Genomic DNA, 20,254 nt, shown 5'->3' with positions numbered 1-20,254 from the left:
GTCCGATACATTTAAGCGACTGCTGAACAAGCACATGGACGGCAGTAAATTGAGGGGAATGTAGGCTAGTCTCATCTTCAAGTTGGATAAAAGGCTGGTACAACATCGACGGCTGATGGGTCTGAACTGTGCTGTATTGTTCTACGTTCTCGCTCCAGAATGATGCAGCAGCAGTATTGGAAGAACAATATTGTGTCAAACCCCTTGACCCTTCCAGAGATGGGCACTGTCGATGGAAACTCGGTTAAATTCTGCCAGCAATCAGGTGATAGCCGGGTGGGGGGAGGGTGGCAACGGTGAGACTGAACTTGCTTACTTGAGGGTTTTTAGTTTTAGTTGCTACGTGCAATGAAGTGTGAATCATTGTTTCAGCAGTTCGTTTCTGAGTCAGTGGCCAAATTAAGGCGATTCACCCACAACCAGAGCAAGAGGCTGGGATTAATATTGACTCCACTGCATTAAACATGACATCACGTCAATACTGTTAGACACCAACCCCCACCCCACCAGAGATCTCAAACCGAAACACCCAAAGAGAAGCGCATCACGCTATAATCTGTAAAATTAATGCGAAAAGTGGTGTAACCTGCTCTAATGTTTAAAAATAAATCCCTGACACTTTAAAATCAACAAAAATCCATTTATTTATCCAACAGTAACGGTGAACAGATAAACTAAACTATTAACAAACCAAATAAATCCTTTCTAACTACTGACTGTTCTGGAATGAAACAAGATTCTCGTGATAGGATGATCCAATAAATATGATTCCCTCTCGTAACAAAAAATGGAATTTAGTCTCTCAGATTACAGCCAGGTTATGTGTCTCTTGGAATACTCTGTGCCGCCTTCTGTTGAATCTTCTGTCAGGAATGCCCTTCTCAGTTTTTTTTTAAATGATGCATTTTCTAATACAGAGATGACTGACGGCCAATTTCCCCCTCTCAATAGAACTGAGGACTCTTGGCTCTCGCGAGGGGGAGTTAGAGATCTGGGTGTTCAGTCGATTGTACCCTGAAGGTGGCAACACAGGTCAATGGAGTGGTCATCAAGGTTTCATTCGGCGGTGTGTAAATGAATTGTTTTCCTGGAAGCCAAGTGATTTGACCAGCTACATGACTCCTGAGATATCTCTGCCGAAAACAACTAAAAAAGGTTAGGGTCTGGGCTACATTCCTAGAATGTTTTGAGGGGATCTGGCCTGGTCCATAACACTGTACACCTGCAAATTGTGTCTTCAGGAAGGATGTAGTGCAACTTGAAAGGGTTCAGAAAAGATTTAAATGGATGGTTCTGAGGTTGGAGGGTTTCCTTCCCTGGGATTGAGTACAATGGTTGGCAGGTTATGTTACAGTTGTATAGGACTTCGGTTTGGCCACATTTGGAACACTTCATACAGTTCTGGTTGCCACATTCCAAAGCATCCACATCCTTTTGGTAGAGGGTGCAGAGGAGGTTCACCAGGATGTTGCCTGGTAAACAGGACGCTTGCTATGAGGAGAGGTTGAGTAGATTAGGATTATTTTCATTAGAAAGATGCGGATTGAGGGGAGACCTGAATGAGATCTACAAACCATGGGGTGGCATGGTGGCTCAGTGGTTAGCACTTCTGCCTCACAGCACCAGGGCACTGGGTTTAATTCCCTCTTGGGCGAGTGTGTGGAGTTTGCATATTCTCCCCGTCTCTGATTGTCCTCCATGTGCTTTAGTTTCTTCCCACAATCCAAAGATGTGTGGGTCAAGAGAATTGGTGATGCTAAGTTGCCAGGTCAGGGGTAAATAAAGGGTAGGAGAATGTGTCTGGGTGGGTTACACTTTAGAGGGTTGGTGTGAACTTGCAGGGCCGAAGAGCCTGTTTTCATACTATAGTGTATCTGATCTAAGGAAAGAACAAGAAATTTTTATTCCCAGAATGGGAGACTCAATTACTAGTGAGGTCACAAGTTCAAGGTGAGAGGGGAAAAGTTTAAGGGAGATATGCATGGCAAGTTCCTTATGCAGATGGTGGTGGGTGCCTGGAGCGCATTGCCACTGGAGGTGGTAGAGGCGGACATGATAGTGTCATTTAAGATGTATCTAGACAGATACATGAAAGGGCAGGGAGCAGAGGGATACAGATCCTTAGAAAATAGGCAACAGGTTTAGAGAGAGGATCTGGATTGGTGCAGGCTTGGAGGGCCAAAGAACCTGTTCCGGTGCTGTAGCTTTCTTTGTTCCTTGTTTAGCTCTGGGCTTCTGTCCAACTGCCCCCTTCTTTTGTACCCTTGATGACATATCTTTCTTTTTTATGATAGGATTATTCCTCTGTTTTCAAAATCATCAGATTGAAATTTAACAGGTTTTTGGAAGCCAAAGGACCTGGTTTAAATTGATTGGCTAAATTGAAAAACTGTTGTCTTACCCTGCAAACTGTATGGCCTTTCAATACAAATGCTTCAGTTCAGGTGCTCTCTGTTGTGACAATGCTGCTCATTTGAAGAAGATGTTGTTCTTGGTTTTTTTTGAAGAGAGGTTGTAAAAGGCAGAGATTCTGATTCATCTGGGGTTAGGGACTTTGCTCATGGCTAACAGATACTGGCTAAGGCAATAATCAGGGAAAAGGGTTTGAGATGTTTTTTCTAAAACGCTTGTACAATGAAACGACAGTTCTCCTTTTTGTTAACCCTGATTTGGTTTGAGTTTTAGCAAGCAGTCTGTCTGAAGCTACTGGGGGAAGAAAGGTTCCCTGATTCAACAAATGTTTCTGGCTGACTCTCTCACTAACATCTCTCCTGTAAGAACCTGTGTTTGAACTAACCGTTCCTTTTTGCCATAGGGGTGTGTTTGAGAATGTTGCAGGAAATCTGAACAGCTGCTTTCTTAAGTTGCGGGGAGGTCGTGACGGTCGGGTTTATGAATGGCTGCTATTCTAAAATCTGTTTTCTTTTACTTGTGTTTCATTCGGCGGTGTGTAAATAGTTTTCCTGGAAGCCAAGTGGTTTGACCAGCTACATCACTCCTGAGATACCTCTGCCTAAAACAACTAAAAAAAGTTAGGGTCTGGGCTACCTTCCTAGAATGTTTTGAGGGGATCTGGCCTGGTCCATAACACTGTACACCTGCAAATTGTGTCTCCAGGAAGGATGTCGTGAAACTTGAAAAGGTTCAGAAAAGATTTAAATGGATGGTTCTGCGGTTGGAGGGTTTGAGTTATAGGGAGAGATTGAATAAGTTGCAGGTATTTTCCCTGGAACATTGGAGGCTGAGGAGTGACCTGGTAGATATTTATCAAATTATGAGGGGCACAGATAGGGTAAATAGTCAAAATCTTTTCCCCAGGGTGGGGAATCCAAAACTAGAGGTTTAGGATGAGGGGGAAAAGATTTAAAAGGGACCTGAGCGGTGACCTTTTCACGGAGAGAGTGGTGTATGTATGGAATGAGCTGCCAGAGGAAGTGGTGGAAGCTGGTACAATTTCAACATTTAAAAGGCATCTGGATAAGAACATGAATAGGAAGAGTTTAGAGGGATATGGACAAGTGCTGGCAAATGGGATGAGATTAATTTGGGATATGCAGTCAGCATGGACGAGTTGGACTGAAGGGTCTGTTTCCCTGCTGTGCATCTCTTTTGACTCGAAGTCTCTAAAAGATACCACATTGCTTCAACTGAACTCTGAAACCAACGTTACTGACAGATTCTTTGTGTGTGAACCCGAGAGGCCGAGTCGTAGAGATGTACAGCACTGAAACAGACCCTTCGCTACAACTCGTCCATGCTGACCAGACATCCAAAATTTAATCTACTCTGATTTGTCAGAATTTAGCTCATATACCCATCCAGATGCTTTTTAAATGTTGTAATTGTACCAGCCTCCACCACTTCCTCTGGCAGCTCATTCTCTACATGCACCATCCTCTGTGTGAAAACTTGTCCCTTGAGGTCCATGCTAAGTTGCCTGTAGTGTTAGGGTGGGTTACTCTTCGGAGGGTCGGTGAGGACTTGTTGGGCCGAAGGGCCTGTTTCCACGCTGTAGGGAATCTAATCAAAAGGCACCTGGATGGGTGTATGAACAGGAATAGTTTAGAGGGATACAAGCCAAGTGCTGGCAAATGGGACTAGATTAATTTAGGATATCTGGTCAGCATGAATTAGTTGGATCAAAGGGTCGGTTTCCAGCGCTTGGCCTATATCCCTCTCAACCATTCCTATTCATGTCCCCATCCAGATGCCATTTAAAAGCTGTAATTGTACCAGCCTCCACCACTTCTTCTGGCAGCTTATTCCATACATGCATCACCCTCTGTATGAAAAGGTTGCCCTTTAGGTCCCATTTAAATCTTTCCCCTCTCACCATAAACCCTCTGGTTCTGGACTGCCCAACCTCCAGGGAAATGACCTTGTTATTTGCCCGATCCAAACCCCTCATGATTTTATAAACCCATATAAGGTCACCCCTCAACCTCTGACACTCCAGGGAAAACAGGCCCAGTCTATTCAACCTCTAGGCAACATCCTGGTAAATCATTTCTGGTGGAGAAGTCAATGATTTGGGTTAATACCTGAAACACTGACGTCACTGCTGGTGCTGCCTGGCTTGCTGCGTTCTCCCAGCATCCTGCTTGCCTACTTTGGATTCCAGCATCTGCAGTTTGCTTTTGTCTCTAACGAATGGCAGAGCAGATTTGATCGGCTGAATGGCCTAACTTCTGCTCTGATGGTCTTGCAGGCTTAGCTTTGTGCAGATTGTTTCAGTGGGAACGTGCAGTAGCGCCCAATGGATCAAAGTTCATAGAATCACAGAATCCCTACAGTGTGGAAACAGGTCTTTCAGCCCAACAAGTTCAAACTGACCCTCTGAAGAGTAACCCACCCAGACCCATTTCCCTACCCTATTACTCGACACTTCCCCTGACTAATGCACCACACCTACACATCCCTGAACACTGCGACAATTTAGCTTCGCCAATCCACCCTACCTGCACACCTTTGGACTGTGGGAGGAAACCGGAACACCCAGAGAAAACCCACGCAGGCACAGGAGGAGAATGTGCAAACTCCACACAGATAGTTGCCCCAATGCCGGGCCCCTGGCACTGTGAGGCAATGCTACTCACCACTGAGCCACCGTGGGAGTGGGTGCAGTCCAGCAGTAAACAAAACAAGCTCACCAACTCTCCCAGCAGGAGGTTCAGTCCTGGGGGTGACCCACAGCAGCCTCACCGGCAGAATCCAATTGTTGGGAGCGCTGGTGCCCCCGCTGGTGCCTCTGCAAGTTGCAGGCCTGGGTGAATGTCTTCCCGCACTCAGGGCAGCTGAAGGACCGCTCACCGGTGTGAACCCGCTGGTGCTTCAGTAAGTCAGAGGAATTGCTGAAGGCCTTTCCGCACTCAGGACAAGCGAATGGCCTCTCCCCGGTGTGGACCCGCCGGTGGATCAGCACGTGGGAGAAATTGCTGAAGGCCTTCCCACACTCGGGGCAACTGAAGGGCCTCTCCCTGGTGTGGACCCACCGGTGGGTCAGCAGGTTGGAGGCATGGGTGAAGGCTTTCCCACACTCAGGGCAGCTGAAAGGCCTCTCCCTTGTGTGGACACGCTGGTGGGTCAGCAGGGCGGAGGAATCGCTGAACCCCTTCCCGCACTCTGGGCAAGTGAATGGCCTCTTCCCTGTGTGGAAACTCTGGTGCCTCAGCAGGGAAAAGGCCTGGGTGAAGGCCTTCCCACACTTAGGGCAGCTGAAGGGCTTCTCCCCTGTGTGAACCCGCTGGTGGGTCAGCAAGGCGGAGGAACTGCTGAACCCCTTCCCGCACTCTGGGCAGGAGATTGGCCTCTCCCCGGTGTGGACCCGCTGGTGCTTCAGTAGGTCAGAGGAATTGCTGAAGGCCTTCCCGCACTCCGGGCAGCTGAAGGGCCTCTCCCCTGTGTGGACCCGTCTGTGCCTCAGCAGGGTGGGGGAACTGCTGAACCCCTTCCCGCACTCAGGGCAGGAGAATGGCCTGACGCCAGTGTGACTGCGCTGATGAGCCTCCAGGACAGACGGCACATGGAAGCCTTTCCCACAGTCGCCACATTTCCAAGGTTTCTCCAAGGGGCGGGATTCCTCGGGTTTCTCCATGGCTGAAGCTTCAACAGCACACAAACACGTGTACAGTCCCTCCCCGCCATGAATTCCTCTTTCCAGGCTGGATAACTGTTTTAGGTTCCACACTCAGTGCCCTGTAACAGTAGGGTCTCTCATTCAGTCCCACTGATGCTGAAAACTTACTGAAACAGGGACCAAAAAACTTTGCTTCTTCTCACAGAATCTTAGTCAAAACTCGTTACAGTCCCAATGGACTGAACGACTGTCAGACATTGACTTGAAATTGAGAACAGCAGACGCTGGAGAGTCAGAGTCGAAAAGTGCGGAAAAGCACAGCAGGTCAGGCAGCATCTGAGCAGCAGGAGAGTCGGCGTTTTGGGCATAAGCCCTTCATCTGTTGATTTTTAAACTTCAGTTTTCAGATCAAATACTCTGTAAAAAGAGATTACAAAAGTCATCATTGTCACTGAGAAGGTCTGTAAGCTTAAAACTTGTCTTTAAACATTTAGACTAAATGTAATGCTGAATTATGGAACACATTTATTACACTAGAAAATACAGACAGCAAGGCTCAGAAAAGGGGGGGATCTTAAAGAATGCAAAAGATAGGGAGACCTGGGCTTACCAAGTGATAACAGGATGCTGTAAGACAATTAAGAATGTTTGCCTTAGCATTGGTGAATCTGCGTGAACAGGACACCAAGTGATAACATTCACAGCCGTTCCCTTTTGAAATTAATGACAGTGTTTGATTCTGACCCTGAAACGAAACTTGGTACTATCAAAAACTTTGTAATTAACAGTCAGTTGCTGTCAATTATAATGGATTCTTATACCCCTTGCAAGCAGGGCAGTCACAGAAAAAATAAATCTTTGCTGTTACAAAATCCTGACTTGAGAGTTCAAAAGGACACTAGAGAGAGACACCACTTTCGTGCTGAGACTGTTGAATCCAGTAGAAAATTAACTCTTAGTGCTTAGCTGCTATGGATTGAATTTAATTGCATTTTGTGACTTCTTGATGCTTTTGAGTCGCCAATTCTGGTTATGAAATGCAAACTCTGTAAAAGGAAATACTGATAAAGCTTTAACTTACTTGCTGTTTTTACAGACTTTACAGACTGCCCCACTGTCAATTCTAACTAATCAGATCGTATGTTTTATTTGAATTTCAATCACAAACTTGAAAAGAAGGCATGTTTCATTCGAAGACGAATGAATCAGTTTAAATGCAACCTTACAGTAACATCTTAGCCTCAGGTACAGAATGATTCAGTGCTTAAAAAGCAGGAGTCTGCTCCTAGCTTAGAAATTATTCTAGGTCGAATATTGAAGAGATTCTTGCACAATGTGTCGGGAAGCCATTTTATGATTGAACATTCGCCCTCCTGACTAAGAAGCCATTTTATAAAACAACTGTATCTGACATGTGAGCTGTGCAAGGTTATCTTGTGAACTCTCCAATTAGCTGGGACTGGTACCTCTTTGAGAGGAGTTTATCTCACTAGCAGGCACCTAACTCAGCTGTTTTTCCCCACCTGACGAATGGCTTAGGGCCTGTAGGAGTGATTAGTCAAGCTTCACAGATCTGTCAATTAGCTTTTCTTCCTTATGAATTATTGTCTTTCACTGTTATCTGTCTAATTAAGAACATGCAATTTCTTTTTCAAACTTTTGTACAAAGGAAGCCACTTTGTATCAATACTTTGGAGTAGCCTGCTGGGCATTTGAACAGCTGGTAACCTACTCTCCTAGATTATTAGAACCTAGTTAGTTTAGCTGATAGGTATCAATGTTATGTTGTCACAGTGATGCGATTAGTGAATAAAGGGGATAACTAAAATTATACTAAACTGTCCATAACAGGTTTTTATTCCAGACTTCCAAACAGTACGATTTCCGGGACGAATCAAAAGAGAGGCTTTACAGGTCTGAGTCCACAAGGGATTCCCTGGGCCGTCTCAAATCTCCACTTTAACATCAGTCCAGGGTCGAAATTCAGAACAAGCAATTCTTTTTCTGCAGAACAATCTTTTCTTTTGTTATTCCACAAAATTGAAAGCACCATCCCAATCTCTCTCCCCCCATCCATTCTCACTCCACTCTAATTCTCCTGAAGGATGCTAATTCAGGATCTTACAGGGCCAAAAAAGTAAAAACATCTCTTTTGAATAACTCTACCTGAAAGTTAACAACTTTCACGACATTGGGATACTGCTCAGTGTGAGCAGATCTGTTTTTGGGAAGCAAAGGAAAACTGTATAAATTCTGGATAAACCTGCAATACAACGTCTTTAGAAACAACCAGACATGGGGTCAAGGCATTGACACCAACACCAGTGAGAAACTAAACATACAGACGTGGCAAACCATCAGTCTTTAATCTTTTAGAATGGGTTGTAGGTATCATTAATATGTAAATCTCAGAACTTCTTACAAATCACCTTCTCGAGATAACTTAAGGTTTTTAACAAAAGGTGACATCTCAGCTCAGACAATGCATTAAAGGTATGAGGTCACAGTCTGTATCCCAATTTTGAATCTGACAGGTTCTGTTTCCAAAGTGAAATTTACAAAATATTACATGCATGCACTGCCTGCATTGACTGCCAGCAGACTGCGCATTTTTTGAACAAAATCAAATTTTTGGATCAGAAATTGGCTAGCTGAAAGAAGACAGAGGGTGTGGTTGATGGGAAATATTCATCCTGGAGTTCAGTTACTAGTGAGTTACCACAAGGATCTGTTTTGGGTCCACTGCTCTTCATCATTTTATAAATAACCTGGATGAGGGCATAGAAGGTGGGTTCGTAAATTCGCGGATGACACTAAAGTCGGTAGAGTTGTGGCTACTGACTAAGGATGTTGTCAGTTACAGAGGGACATAGATTAGCTGCAGGGCTGGGCTGAGAGGTGGAAAATGGAGTTTAATGCGGAAAAGTGTGAGGTGATTCACTTTGGAAAGAGCAACAGGAATGCAGAGTACTGGGCTAATGGTAAGATTCTTGGTAGTGTAGATGAGCAGAGAGATCTCGGTGTCCAAGTACGTAGATCCTTGAAAGTTACCCAGGTTGATAGGGCTGTTAAGAAGGCATACGGTGTGTTAGCTTTTGTTGGTAGAGGGATTGAGTTTCAGAACCATGAGATCATGTTGCAGCTGTACAAAACTCTGGTGCGGCCAGATTTGGAGTGTTGCGCACAGTTCTGGTCACCGCATTATAGAAAGGATGTGGAAGCTTTGGGAAAGATTCAGAAGAGATTTACTAGGATGTTACCTGGTATGGAGGGAAGGTCTTAGGAGGAAAGGCTGAGGGGCTTGCGGCTGTTTTCGTTAGGGAGAAGGAGGTTGAAAGATGACTAACTGAGACATACGATAATCAGAGAGTTAGATAGGTTGGATAGTGAATGCCTTTTTCCTTGGATGGCAATGGCTAGGACGAGGGGATATAACTTTAAATTGAGGGGTGATAGATATAGGACAGATGGTCAGAGGTAGTTTCTTTACTCAGAGTAGTCGAGGTGTTGACCGTACTGCCTGCAATAGTAGTAGACTCGCCAACTTTAAGGGCATTTAAATTGTCATTGGATAGACATATGAACGAGAATGGAAGAGTGTCGGTTAGGTGAGCTTCAGATTGGTTCCACAGGTCGGTGCAACATTGAGGGCCAAAGGGTCTGCACTGCGCTGTTATGTTCTATGTATCTATAAATATAATTCTACAAATACAAATTCACCCTATACACTTATATGCATATGTGCATGCATGAGAGAAAGCAAATGTCTATGTCTATGCTGTTTATCTCTATGTCTATTTGATAACAAATGCTTTATTTCTGTAAATGTTGTTATAAATCAGAGTTGGGTACTAATAGTTAGATGGAAGGGAGAGAGAATTCCTCAAGTTGGGTACCATAAGAATCCTGGGAGACCCTTATTTCTGGCTTACTTCCTAATGAACAAACATTAAACAAGCTCACCTATTTATTTCTAATTTTGTTTCATTTTTCTTGTTTATTCCCCACTACGATAGTCTCTCTGGATGGTTGACAGGCTGGGGCAATGTGGGTTGGGCCTTGAGTGGCTGAATGTTTTATTGTTCTGGAAGGTGGAAAAGGGGGTCAAAGTTTCAGCAAAAACCCAGCAGAGCTGAGGACATACGACACCTTACTCTGTGGGAACAGGGAGATCAACAGAGGACAGAGAAATCAGGACCTGAAATCCGAGCTGACACCAGGCTACCCTGTGATCAGTGCTTTGATTACCAGTGCCAACCATCTACCTTTACCGAGCTTCACATTAAACCTCTTTATAAGGAGTCTCAGATCATAATTATTCTCTTCAATGTGTGCAGCCAATTCACAATTCATTACAATGCAGCACACATGCAGCTTTTACTTTTATTTTTTGTGATCTTTTGAATCGAGCTTTGATTGCTGTTACGTTTATCCTCCTTGTCCCTTTTTATCATTCTCCAACGTTCATTTTCCACATCACCACACTGCTCACCGGCCTTGATTTGGATTGGCCATGCTAAATTGCCCATTGTGTCCAGGGATGTGCAAGTTAGGTGGTTTAGCCAAGAGAAATGCACAATTATAGTTTCACAGTAATAGAAGCAGGAGTAGGCCATTTGGCCCATCCAGCCTGCTCTGCCATTCATTATCATCTCAGCTCCTCCTATCTGCATTGTCCCAACTACCCTTTAATTCCCTACAATGCAATAACCCAGCCAACTGTATCCTGAATATACTTAATAAAGCTGCTGCTACTGCTTCCTTGGGCAGACAATTCCATAGATTCACCACATTCCAGGAAAAACAGTTCTTCCTCATCTCTGTCCTAAATCTACTCTCCCTAATCTTGAGGCCATGTCCCCTAGTCCTAGTCTAATTCACCAGCAGAAACGACAGGACAGGATAGGTGGGGTGGGGTGGTCTGTGTGGCATGCTCTTCAGAGGGGTCAGCGTTGCCTTTATGGGCTGAATGGTCTGATTCCACACTGTAGGGCTTCAATGATTTACCAGGGTTGTGTGCGTTTCGGATGACATCTCCCAGAACCTCCCACTTTCTGCAAATCGAAAGACAAGTCCCACCCTGCCCTCTCGTATGTGTGTTCTGTAACTGCTTAATCGTTTCTAGTGAATACAGCCCACACCTGCTGCTGCCAGTAACCTTTACAATGCTGATGAAACAATGCAATACCTGCTGTTTTGAAAATCGTAAGGCTTCTAACGATACCAGTTACTGATTCACCGCTCCTTCTGATGGACAGCGTTGGAAATACAATGTTGAAGGCTGAATGAAATGAGCAGTTTAAAACAAAAACCCACATAACCCTTCACTAGGTTCTCTACTCAGCACACTGTACTTACTGCCAGTAAACCTGAAAGCACTTCATCCCCACAGTGCAATGAATTCCCACTTTCCACTAGAATTCCAGATGTGCTCCCTCACTCAGTTACTGTCTCACAACTGGAAGAATTCGTTGTAACTTCTGCTCCCAGGAAGGGCAAAACATCTTTGAAAACTGCTCTGAAAGTCTAGTCTTCACAACCACACTTCTACTTTCACTGAGGACGATTAGAGTCATACAGCACGGAAACAGACCCTTCAGCCCAACTCATTGGTGCCGACCAGATATCCTAAATTAATCCAGTCCCATTTGCCAGCATTTGGCCCATATCCCTCAAAACCCTTCCTATTCATGTACCCATCCAGATGCCTTTTAATATGTTGTAATTGTACCAGCCTCCACCGCTTCCTTTGGCGGCTCATTCCACAGAGACATCACCATCTTTGTGAGGAAGTTTCCCCTCAGGTTACCCCTCTCATCTCAAAACTATGCCCTATACTTTTGGACTCCCATATCCTGGGGAAAAGATCTTGGCTATGCATCCTATCCATGCCCCTTATGAACTTCTGTAAGGTCACCCCTCAGCCTCCACTCCAGGAAAAATTGACCCAGTCTATTCAGCCTTTCCCTGGAGCTCAAACCTTCCAACTCTGGCAACAGCCTTCTAAATCCTTTCTGAACTCTTTCAAGTATCACAACATCTTTCCTACAGCAGGGAGATCAGAACTGAGTGTGGTATTCCAAAACATGGTCTAACTCAATGTACTGACCAATGGAGGAAAGTAGACCAAACAGCTCCTTCATTATCTGATCGACTTGCGACTCCACTTTCAAGGAACTATGAACCTGCTCTCCAAGATCTTTTTGTTCTGCTACACTCCCCAGGACCTTAGCATTACGTGTACAAGTCCTGCCCTGATTTGCCTTACCAAAATGTAAAATCTCATACTCATCTAAATTAAACTCAATCTGCCACTCCTTGGCACATCAGCCTATGTAATCAATTCTAATTTATATCAAACATTCTTTCCTCTCTTATTCCCAGAAAGCTGAAAATCTCCATCCCTCAGACTCTTCCCCCATTCTCACTTTGCTGAACCTAATTCCTCTGTACCTCATCCTGAAGGGTGTGGTTCATGCTGATTAACAGGCCCACACTCGGGGGGATCTAAATGAAACAGACAGAATGCTGAACAGCCAGGACAGAGTGGACATTGACAAGATGTCTCCATTGGTAAGAGAGGGCACAGCCTTCGAGTAAGGGGAAGACTTTTCTGAATGGAGATAAGAAGAAATGTCTTCAGCCAGAGAGTGCTGAATCTATAAAATTCATTGCCACAGGAGGCCAGGTCACCGAGTATATTTAGGACTGAGATAGATAGCTTCTTGAGTATCAAGGGATTCGAAGGTAATGGAGAGAAAGCAGGAGAATGAGGTTGAGAAATTTATCAGCCATGATTGAATGGCGGAGCAGACTCGATGGGTTGAATGGCCTAATTTCTGTTCTCATGTCTTATGGTCTCTCACAGTATGAGCAGGGGTAGACCATTTGGTTTTTCGAGCTTTCGCCAGCACTGAACAGATCATAACTGGATATGAATATACTTACATCTGGGTGGATAGGTTGAGATGTTTTTCACTGGAGTGTAGGAGGTTGAGGCGACTTTATAGAGAGGATTATAAGATCATGAGGGTATAGATGAAATGACCAGCAGATGTCCTTTCCCTAGGGTGGAGGTTTCAAGTTGAGGGAGCAAATTTTGAAGGGGAGAGGAGAAAGATTTTTAAAAGATATCAGGAGAACTTTTTTTTCAGAAAGTGGTTTGTGTGTGGAATCAATGTCCAGAGGAAGTGTGGATGCAGGTGCAGTAACAATGTTTAGAAGACATTTGGATAAGTACATGAATAGGAAAGGTTCGGAGGGATATGGGCCAGTCACTGGCAAATGGACCAGTTTAATTTGAGAACATAGCATGGACTAGTTAGACTGAAGGGTCTGTTTCTGTGCTGTATGATCTTGTAGCAGTTCTCTTCTGGTCTGAAAACCATTTTCTTGGAGATCCAAGATGGCGGTGGTCTGCTGTGTTGGGCTCTGTGCCATATCCTCTGGCAATGTGGACCTTTACCACCCCCCCCCCACTCATTAACCATCCTTAGGAGAAAAATTACTAATATAAACTTAGTGAACATCTGGAGCTGCTATAATTGTGGTTTGACAGCTTTAAGACCAGGATGAAAGCAAATGAAGAAAAGGGGCCGAAAGGAGTGCAGCAGGTAGGGTATTCCCCTACTGCATCGGGGGGGCCTGGAGCCATTGCTCATACTCCCAGGGCAGACGTTTTGGGTTTAATGGGGTAGCAGCAGTTACTCTCGGAGTTTGCCAAACTCTGAGAAAAGATTGAAGCAGTGGTGGAACCACTATCTGCCACGCTGGAAAAGCATGGACAGGAAATTCAAATGTTGGCCCGAAGAGAATAGGCAGCGGAGGAGAGGACCGTGGCATCGGAGACCGTGGCGGAAGTCTCAGGAGGAAGGATCCAAACGCTGGAAGACCAGGTTCGGGTCCTTCAGGAGCAAGTGGACGACCTTCAAAACAAAAGTAAGAGAAAAAGCTTACAGCTCGTGGGTCTTCCGGAACGCGAGGAAGGCAAAGACCTCGTTGGAAAACTGGAGAAGTGGTTCCTGACGTTCTTGGGGCTGGAGTTGGAGTCGGGCCTGTTGAGTTTGGAGCGGGCCCACCGAATTGCAATGTGCAGGTCAGGACCGGACCCACGCCCCTGCACGGTCCTTGTGCGACTCCTGCATTATAAAGAAAGACAGTTAGTGATTGAAACAGCAAGAAAACTGGGAAGAGATCCACAGGCTTTAAAGCACAAAGGCTCAAGAATAATATCTTTTCAGGACTTCTCAGGAGCAAGAATTAAGAAGAGAAAGGGCTTTTGATGAGGTTAAGAGAAAATTAAGGGATCTGAACATTCAATGTTCCTTCAGGTCCCTGGCCATGTTGCATTTTGCTCATGGGGGGTCAGTATCTCATTTTGATTCAGCAGAAAAGGTGAAGGACTTTGTGAATTCTCTGAATTCAAGGACTCAGGTTGGGATAGGGCCATCGATATGGACAATGGTACAGTTCTTTCTGCCCTTCTTTTCTTTTCCTCTCTCCATTTTTTTTGTGGTTATCGGCTTCTCTGTACTGCCTTGATGTAAAACCGGAATTATTTAGTATATCGTTCAGTTGTGCATTATGTGGGGACATTTGTTTTAACTGCTGTCCTTTTGCTTTTGCTTTGGGGGTGGCTATACCTCTGGTTAAGATGTATGGAGAAGGGGTGTGTGTGTGGGGGTGGGGTTGGGGGTGGGGGGTGGGGGGGGGGAGGGCGGGAGAGGGGGGAATGGGCATCCATTTTTAACTCTCAGAATGTAAATAACGTTTTTTTTTTCATCTGTAAATTGCCTGGGGCTAGGGCACGGCCTCAGCTGGAAGGATCCAGGATGTTAGCTATGGGCAAGGTGGGGTGGGGTGGTGGGGGAGTTATGACAGGGTATTCTTCTCGTTTAGCTCCAAGAGTAGAGGAGTGGCTATACTGATAAGAAGGAACCTACCTTTCCAGGTAATTGAGCAAATTAAGGATGAACTTGGACAGTTCATCATTCTTAAAGCTCAACTACATGGAGAAGAGTATGGCGTCCTGAATGTGTATCCTCCCCTACCCCACCACATGCACCCTCTTACATTTCTAATTGATGCAGTTGCTAAATTAATGAGTCTTGGGGTGCACAGCACAATCATAGGAGGGGATTTTAATCGCCTCATAGATCCTGAGGTAGACAGGGTAACAAGGGGCCTGGCATGTATGACTGCACAATCTAAGCAGTTGGTGGACATGATTAGTTTGATGAGTTTCCCTACAGTGTGGAAATGGGCCCTTCGGCTCAACAAGTCCACACTGACCCTCCGAAGAGTAATCCACCCAGACCCATTTCCCTCTGGCTAATGCACCTAACACCATGGGCAATTTAGCATAGCCAATTCACCTTACCTGTACATCATTGGACTGTGTGAGGAAACCAGAACACCCAGAGGAAACCCACGCAGACACGGGGAGAATGTGCAAACTCCACACACAGTCGTCTAATGCCAGAATTGGACCTTGGTCCCTGGTGCTGTGAGGCAGCAGAGCTAACCACTGAGCCACCGTGCTGCCCCAGTGTGAGGAGTTGGGGTTAGTGGATGTGTGGAGGCACCTCCACTTGAATGGAAGAGACTTTACTTTCTATTCCAACCCACACAAGTGCCACACGCGAGTTGACATGTTTTTTACGTCATCAGATATTTTGGATATAACACTGGCTTGTAAAATTGGGAATATAGCTGTCTCAGACCACATGCCAGTGTATTTAGATGGTAAAATCAAGGGTGGTGGAATGGATGCACGGCACTGGCGCACGGACCCATTCCTGTTAAGGAATGGCAAATTCGTTGAGTACATCAGAAGAAAGTTCAGGGTCTTCTGGGATATCAACTCAAGTGAGGCCAGTAATCCGGCAATACTGTGGGAGGCCACGAAGGCATATTTATGAGGCCTAGTTATTTCGTATTAAACAACTAGAAGGAAGCAGAGGGAGGAGCAACAATAGATGCTGAGGAAGTATATTATATTAGGCCTGCACTGGTCAAGCTGCAGCTCTCCGGGCTGCTCTCGACTCATTGCACACACAGGTTGCAAAAAAGGGTCTCCTTTGCCAAAGATCGCTTGAATTTGGAGAACCTGCCCCTCCCCAGTATAAAGGCGGAACAGGTTTCCCTGTTGAATGCATCTATGATGATACAGGAGGTGCAGGAAACAATAAAGCATCTCCAGAGTGGCAACACACCGGGGTCAGATGGATTTCCAAGTGAATTCGATAAGGAATTCATAAATGCCACCTCTGGGGATGTTTAGCTATTCAGATACACAGGTTTGTCTTCCGCCCTCTCTTAGAGAGGCTAATATCGCCTTCATTTTAAAGAAGGGGAAAGAGCCTGAAGAATGTGCTTCATACAGACTCATCTCACTGTTGAATGTAGATTTTAAAATTCTACCCAAGATACTGGCCCTGAGGTTGGAAAAGGTGTTGCCCTATATTATGAAAGAAGATCAGATGGGTTTTAAGGGTCGTAGCTCCTCCAACAATATCAGGAGGGTATTGAACATGGTGCAGGTATGCCACAATGATTGATCCTGGGCTCGGTGGTCTCCGGAGACGCAGAAAAGGCATTTGACCGGATAGAATGGCTGTACTTGTTTGGGGTCCACAAGCATTTTGGTCTGGGGGGATCCTTTGCTAGACGGGTGGTAGTGTTGTATAATGATCCTAAGGCAGCAGTCATCACAAATGGCACTAAGTCAGATAACTTTAATAGTGGGAGAGGTAGTAGACAGGGGTGTCCTCTTTCACCGCTGCTGTTTACCTTGGCAATTGAGCCATTAGCTGAGGCTATCAGGAGGGATCCTGAAATAGTGGGGCCAGGAGTGGGAATGGGCGAGCATAAGATCACCCTATATGCTGATGACATCCTTTTGTTCTTGGCCAATCTGGAGGAGTCAGTTTCTCGATTGATTCAAACAATTAATTTATTTGGCTGTTTTTCGGGCTACAGGATCAACTTTACAAATTCGGAAGCCGTGCCGGTAGGGGGGATTAGTGGAGGTGCCTGATCTGAAGGATGGAATGCAGTTCCTGTTTAGATGGTCGTCAAAAGGATTTTTGTATTTGGGAATTTTTATTACTCCTGCCTTCCACCAGCTGTATAAAGCTAACTATGTACAATTACTCGAGAGGATAAAGCAGGATTTGCAGCAGTGGGAGGGATTACCGTTATCATGGTTAGGCTGAATAGCCCTGAATAAAATGAATGTTATTCCTCGCCTATTGTACCCCATGAGAATGCTCCTGTTGTTGCTACCCAGATGAGTATTACTGAGGCTCAGTGGTTGGCTCGGTTCTTTTATTTGGTGTTGCAGCCGCCCCCTAATTAAATTTACCAAATTGCAGCTCTCACAGGGTGAGGGAGTGGGGTGAACATTCCGGACTCGAAGAGACATCAAATATGCACTTTGTTACCATATCTGGGTGGCTGGGTATGGGGGTGATTCGGGGTCAATTTGGCTTGATGTTGAAGCCTCGCCATTGCGATGTCCCCTAATTATTTATGGATAAGATGAAATCCATGACCGAGCAGTGTAAGAGTCCAATCATTTTAAATACAGTGAAAGCCTGGAGGATAATGAGGCAAGATGAGGGCAGTTGGCTTAAGACCTCACTGTTTACCCCACTGGTGGGAGCCCAAGGATTTAAACCTGGGGCAATGGACTCCGGCTTTAAGTCATGGGAGAATAAGGGAATCTCCTGTCTGGGAGATTTATTCAAGGGGGAGGTCTTGATGTCATTTAGCCAGCTAAGTCAGAAATATGGATTGTACCTATTCCGGTACTTTCAGATAAAGGGATTATATACAGAAAAAGACGATGGTCCCAGCTCAGCTTTACAGGTCAGACGTGGAGAAAGAGTACTCCAGTGTGTTGGTGTTCTTTCAGTCAGTACTTTGTATTATTTACAAAAGGGACGTGCCTTATGGGACATGGAGGGAATCTGTAGGATGTGGAATCAGGAGCTCGGAGAGGATACTTCATTGGAAGTATAGAAAGAAATATGGGAAAATGTAAGGAAAATTTCAATACGTAACAAAGCATAGGCCATGAAATTGAAGATTTTACACAGGGCTCATATGGTGCCAGAGAGGCTAGTTCAAGAGAGGAGTATCACCAGGGTGTCCCAAATGTAAAATTAGTAGAGGCACTCTCTCACACTGCTATTGGTCATGTTTTAAGATCCAGACTTACTGGAGTGCTATAGTAAGGGAGCCGAAGGACATCCTCGGGATTGAAGTTAAAGTGGATCTGGCATTTCTTCTTCTGGGGTTGGCAAATTTGCCCTCTCCTAGGAAACATGGGAAGAGACTGTGTAACATTCTTACTCACTATGCAAGGAAGAACATTTTAATGAAAGAGACATTGGGGAAAAAACCCAGGTCTTATGGGGTGGCGTCGGCTAGTGATGGAGCATCTCCACCAAGACTACCCCATGAATATGGTGCACCACAGAACAGAGCAGTTTTACAAGACGTGGCAACCCTTTCTAAATTATATGGATGCAGACTTATCAGCAATATTGATTAGGGCCGTGGTATGCCATGGGAATCAGATTGGGCACCAGTGGGCCCTGGGAAGGGCGGCTGGGGGAAAAGATTATGGGTACAATAACTGGAGCTCCCAGGGATGGGAGCCTCAGTGGAGGTGTAGTGAGTGAAATAGAATAAAATAATGTGATGTAATTTAATTTGAATTCAGTTTAATTTAATTTTTTAAAAATTTGATTGTAGTTTAGTTTAAGCTAAGTAGGTACGGTTGTTCTGGTAGAATAGTTGTTAGTTCATTATTAATAGTATCGTGATATGACATTGTTGTACTGCCTCTATCTTTCTGTATTTTGGTATTGTTCTTTTTTGTCTATAGATGTTTTGTAAAAGATTTGAAAAAGTTTCTAATAAAATTTTTTTTTAAAATGTCCTTGCCTTCCCCCATAACTACTTTTAACATTTAAAAGTCAGATAAACTCAGCTTTGAATATATTCAATGACCCCCTAACTGCAGGAAGACATCCCAACTTCTGAACTCAATTCCTCTTGCTAATACACCACTTGCCTTGCTCATTGCTTGCTGCACCTATCTGACAACTGGCATTGACTGGGATAGAAAGCCTGAGTAGAACGTAGCTGAGGCACCTTTGCACATCCACACATCATCCCTGATGAATGTTTTTTGCCCAAAACATTGACTGTCCTGCACTACGGATGTTGCCTGATCTGTTGCACTTTTCCAGCGCCACATTTTTCGACTCTGATCTCTAGCATCTGCAGTTCTCACTTGTTCTACATCCCAATATAAACAACGTATTTAAACAATGCATCTCCTTTCTGTTTTTATTTCACAGGAAAGACTATAACTTCACACTGTGTTACTGCATTTGCCATGTGTTTGCTAATTAAGACACAGACCTGAACCAACTTTGCTGCAGGTCAAGAACTGAACTCCAGAATGAAAAAATAAAATGGAAAAGGGGCTGAGAAAAGAGTGTGTTGTACTCACAGATGTTGGACAGAGGAAAGTTGCAGTCTGAGGTGAAGCTCAATTTTCATTCAGACAGACAAGAACAGCAACTACAGCTTCACAAGCTCATGGTCCAATGTCCGCATTCAGAGAATAGGTGCGCTCTCAATGGCAAGAAGACCACACTCCTTCCGGTCTTCTAGCGCTTTCTATAGGTCCATCAAAAGAATGTGGCGCGCTGTTTCCGCTGTCAGATAGGAGCATGCGCAGTATGTTGCTGACACCGGGACACATGCGCAGTATTTTGCTGACACCGGCGTACATGCGCAGTGCTTGCTGACACCGAGAAGCATGCGTAGTATGTCCTGTGGAGATGTTGGTATAGCCGACAGATTTTCAGTCCAAATGCTAATAGGAGAGAAAAAAAAAGACTGGTGCGACAACTTTGTTTTCCTGGTACTCAACATTTTATTCTTTTTGAACTTTGTCTGGCTGCTCAATTTTATATGTCTTTTCCCCAGGGTAGAGGAAGTCCGAAACTGGAGGGGCATCGGATTAGGGTGAGAGGGGAAGGGTTTAAAGGGGACAAAAGGGATCAATTTTCACGCAGGGCGTGGTACGTGTATGGAATGAGCTGCCAGAGGCCGTGTGTCAAGGCTGATACATTTACAACATGTAAAAGGTTTCTG

General features: G+C 44.8%; 1 protein-coding gene and 1 long non-coding RNA gene across 2 annotated transcripts; both read right to left on the bottom strand.

The window, feature by feature from the left end:
• Nucleotides 1–3,909: 3,909 nt before the first annotated feature.
• Nucleotides 3,910–19,680, bottom strand: LOC148144715 (uncharacterized). The gene is made up of 4 exons (XR_015751591.1): nucleotides 19,605–19,680; nucleotides 14,033–14,214; nucleotides 6,245–6,493; nucleotides 3,910–4,787 (listed from the first exon to the last, which is right to left on the bottom strand). It is a non-coding gene; the product is annotated as an uncharacterized LOC148144715 (long non-coding RNA).
• LOC148144716 (uncharacterized) lies at nucleotides 4,950–6,094 on the bottom strand. The gene has a single exon (XM_087975055.1). It carries the CDS (start codon nucleotides 6,092–6,094, stop codon nucleotides 5,171–5,173), a length of 924 nt encoding a protein of 307 aa, XP_087831181.1. The 3' UTR covers nucleotides 4,950–5,170.
• Nucleotides 19,681–20,254: the final 574 nt, after the last annotated feature.

The sequence above is a fragment of the Chiloscyllium plagiosum genome, unplaced genomic scaffold (assembly GCF_037043375.1).
Source record: "Chiloscyllium plagiosum isolate Xiang-an unplaced genomic scaffold, Cpla_swu_hap1 HiC_scaffold_27, whole genome shotgun sequence".
NCBI classification, from domain to species: domain Eukaryota; kingdom Metazoa; phylum Chordata; class Chondrichthyes; order Orectolobiformes; family Hemiscylliidae; genus Chiloscyllium; species Chiloscyllium plagiosum.
This window is presented reverse-complemented; position numbering and strand designations above follow the sequence as displayed.

What these genes read in the sequence shown, in the direction of transcription:
- LOC148144716 (XM_087975055.1), bottom strand. Translation starts at nt 6,094, where the DNA reads ATGGAGAAACCCGAGGAATCCCGCCCCTTGGAGAAACCTTGGAAATGT.